Raw genomic sequence first — 2,787 nt, 5'->3', positions numbered from 1 at the left:
CTGCCTCAGAAACTGAGTCACATGTAGAGAAGAGTTTAAGGCTTCTTTCAATTCTGCTGTCTTAGGTAGGTCAGAATACTTGTTGCTGATTTTATTGATTTTCCATAAGTATTGAGTATTTTCTTTCTTTTTTTTCTCAGTGACTACCTCCACTCCTACCTCAAAACATACAGCCTAGTTTGGTATAGGCACATGTATACAGATAATCTGTGTGCTAATGGGATGTGTTCAATTTGATATTTATTTTATTCTTAGTTCCACTGATTTGGTTCAATGCACAGAAGTTTGAGTAAATAAATCTGTACGTCAGATGGAGGTAACAACATGTCTAAAATGTTCAAACAGCTTTCCAAAACTCAAAAGAATTTTGTAGAATAGCTATACTTTAGGGTATAAAGGTAAGGCATCCTATTCAGAACAGAAAATTATTTAGCTAGTTTCTAGATCTCAGATATTTTCTTGTGTTATATTGTTTTCTCTTTTCATCCTTTGACTAGGGGTAAAATTACAAGTATTTGATAAATACTGTGGTCTGGGCAGTACTAGGTGGCCTAGAGTAAAAGCATTCTAACACATTTTGCTGACTACTTAATCAATATCCACTAAACCAACCCACTTCATATCCTCCTGAGGTTCAAAAGGAGCGATCACAAGGGCATTTAGCCATCTTGATGTACATGTGACTGAATACCAACATCTTGACTGTCAGTAGCTTTGAGATCTGTAGAAATTAAGTCTATAAGAGTTCATAAAATTTATTCTTAGATTATATATGTTATATACTTTTACAATTTTTAATGGAAATAGACTTTGAAAATATGGATCCTTGAAGACTGTTTTTTTCCAGATATTTAGACATAGAATAATAAGCTTGACATAAAGCAGAGAATCTCAAACTAGTCATGAAACAATTATTCCTAAGCAGTCTTGAAATGAGTCATGGTAGGGTTATGATAGACATACCTGAGCAGACTCTTCACATATTTTAGGGAATCCAGTTTTTAAATAAAAATTTTATTAAAGTTTTTACACCATATTTTCCATCATAGTTTTTCCCTCCCCAACTTCGCCTAGATCCTTACTTCCTCCTTATGCACCCTACATCATGCTCTTTTCAATGTCTTTCTCCCTGAACCTTCCAAAGCAAAATCAAAGCAAACAGAAAACTAACACAAAACACAAGCAAACCTAAACCCTGAAGTGAAAAGGCATGGTATTAGGACTCTTCGCTGGAAGTCTTGCACCATAGCTAATTCTTGTGTTTCTAATCCAACCTTAGTTTGGAAATGTTTGCACACAATCAATGGTTTATTAGTTTTTGTATGTATTAGGAGGATCCCAGACAGTATTTGAAGTATTGACTAATTGACACTGATATTCCTTATAGTGCCATTTTGTGATTGATAGCCAAATCATTGGTATGACTTCTTTACCTGTCTGCTGAGATCTGTCACACATCAGTCTGGATCTTCTCTAGGATGGTGGCATCTTCCCAGCATGGTCTTCCTGAAAGCATCCTTCACCTCTTTATTTCTTAAGCAGTAGATGGCTGGGTTGAGGAACGGGACAATGACAGTGTAAAGTACAGAGATGATCTTGTTGTAGTTGAAGGTGTACATGGCTCGGGGCCGTGCATAGGTGAAGAGAGTGGAGGAGTAGTAGATGACAACCACTGCCAGGTGGGAGGTGCAGGTGGAGAAGGCTTTGTGGCGTCCCTGTGCTGTAGGGATCCTCAGGATGGCTACAATGATGGCAGCATATGAGGAAACCACGCCCACTAAAGGCAACAGAATCATTACCAGTGCCAGCAGGAAGTCTACCAGCTCTGCTTGCTCCTTGTCTGAACAAGTGAGGTTGAGCAGTGGGGAGATATCACAGAAAAAGTGGTTGATGATATTGGGCCCACAATAGGATAACCGAGAAATGAAAAGTAGCTTCATCATGGAACTGAAGAACCCACTGCCCCAAGAAGCAGCTGCTAGGCGAGTGGCCAGCCTAGGAGGCATGAGACTAGGGTAACGGAGGGGTTCACAGATAGCCAGATAGCGATCATAGGCCATAACTGCCAAAAGGACACACTCAGTGCAGGCTAAGGCAATAAAGAAGTAGAGCTGGGTCATGCAGCCTCCATAAGAGACTCTACCGTCCTCGGTAAGGAAGGCTCCCAAGAGTCTGGGAATAGTAACATTGATGTACCATAGTTCCAGGAAGGAGAGGTGACTGAGGAAAAAGTACATGGGGCGATGGAGGCTTGGGGTGAGCCAGATTGTAGAAACAATGAGCATATTTTCCAGTAATGTCAACAGATAAATCGCAAAAAAGAAAACAAAGAGGAGTGACTGAAAGGGTGGAGCGGTAGGAAACCCCACCAAGACGAACTCCTCCACATGGCTTCTGCTCAGATTACTCATGGTCCAGTCCACTTGAATGCCTGCAAAAGTAATAGGAATGATGCCAAGAAGTGCTTGCTGGCAGGAACCTGAGATGGATGTCTCCTGAGAGGCTCTACCAGAGCCTTACCAATACAGATGAGGATGCTTGCAGCTAACCATTGGACTGAGGATGGAGATCCCAATGGATGACTTAGAGAAAGGACTGAAGGAGCTGAAGGGATTTGCAACCCCATAGGAAGAACAACAATATTAACCAACCAGACTCCCCAGAGCTCCCAGATACTAAACCATGAACCAAAGAGTACACATGGAGGGACCCATGGCTCCAGCCACATATGTAGCAGAGGATGACATTGTCTGGCATCAATAGGAAGAGAAGCCCTTGATCCTGTGA

The 2,787-nt window shown here is 41.3% G+C and overlaps 1 protein-coding gene across 1 annotated transcript; it reads right to left on the bottom strand.

Annotated features, from left to right (window-relative positions):
* Positions 1-1,457: 1,457 nt before the first annotated feature.
* Or6p1 (olfactory receptor family 6 subfamily P member 1) lies at positions 1,458-2,411 on the bottom strand. The gene is given in 1 exon segment (NM_001000087.1): positions 1,458-2,411. A coding segment is annotated over 1 exon segment (954 nt).
* Between the last annotated feature and the right edge of the window lie 376 nt (positions 2,412-2,787).

The sequence above is a fragment of the Rattus norvegicus genome, chromosome 13, assembly GCF_021556685.1.
Source record: "Rattus norvegicus strain SHRSP/BbbUtx chromosome 13, alternate assembly SHRSP_T2T, whole genome shotgun sequence".
Classification (NCBI taxonomy): Eukaryota; Metazoa; Chordata; class Mammalia; order Rodentia; family Muridae; genus Rattus; species Rattus norvegicus.
Note: the sequence above shows the minus strand (reverse complement) of the source record. Positions and strands in the feature narration are given on the sequence as shown.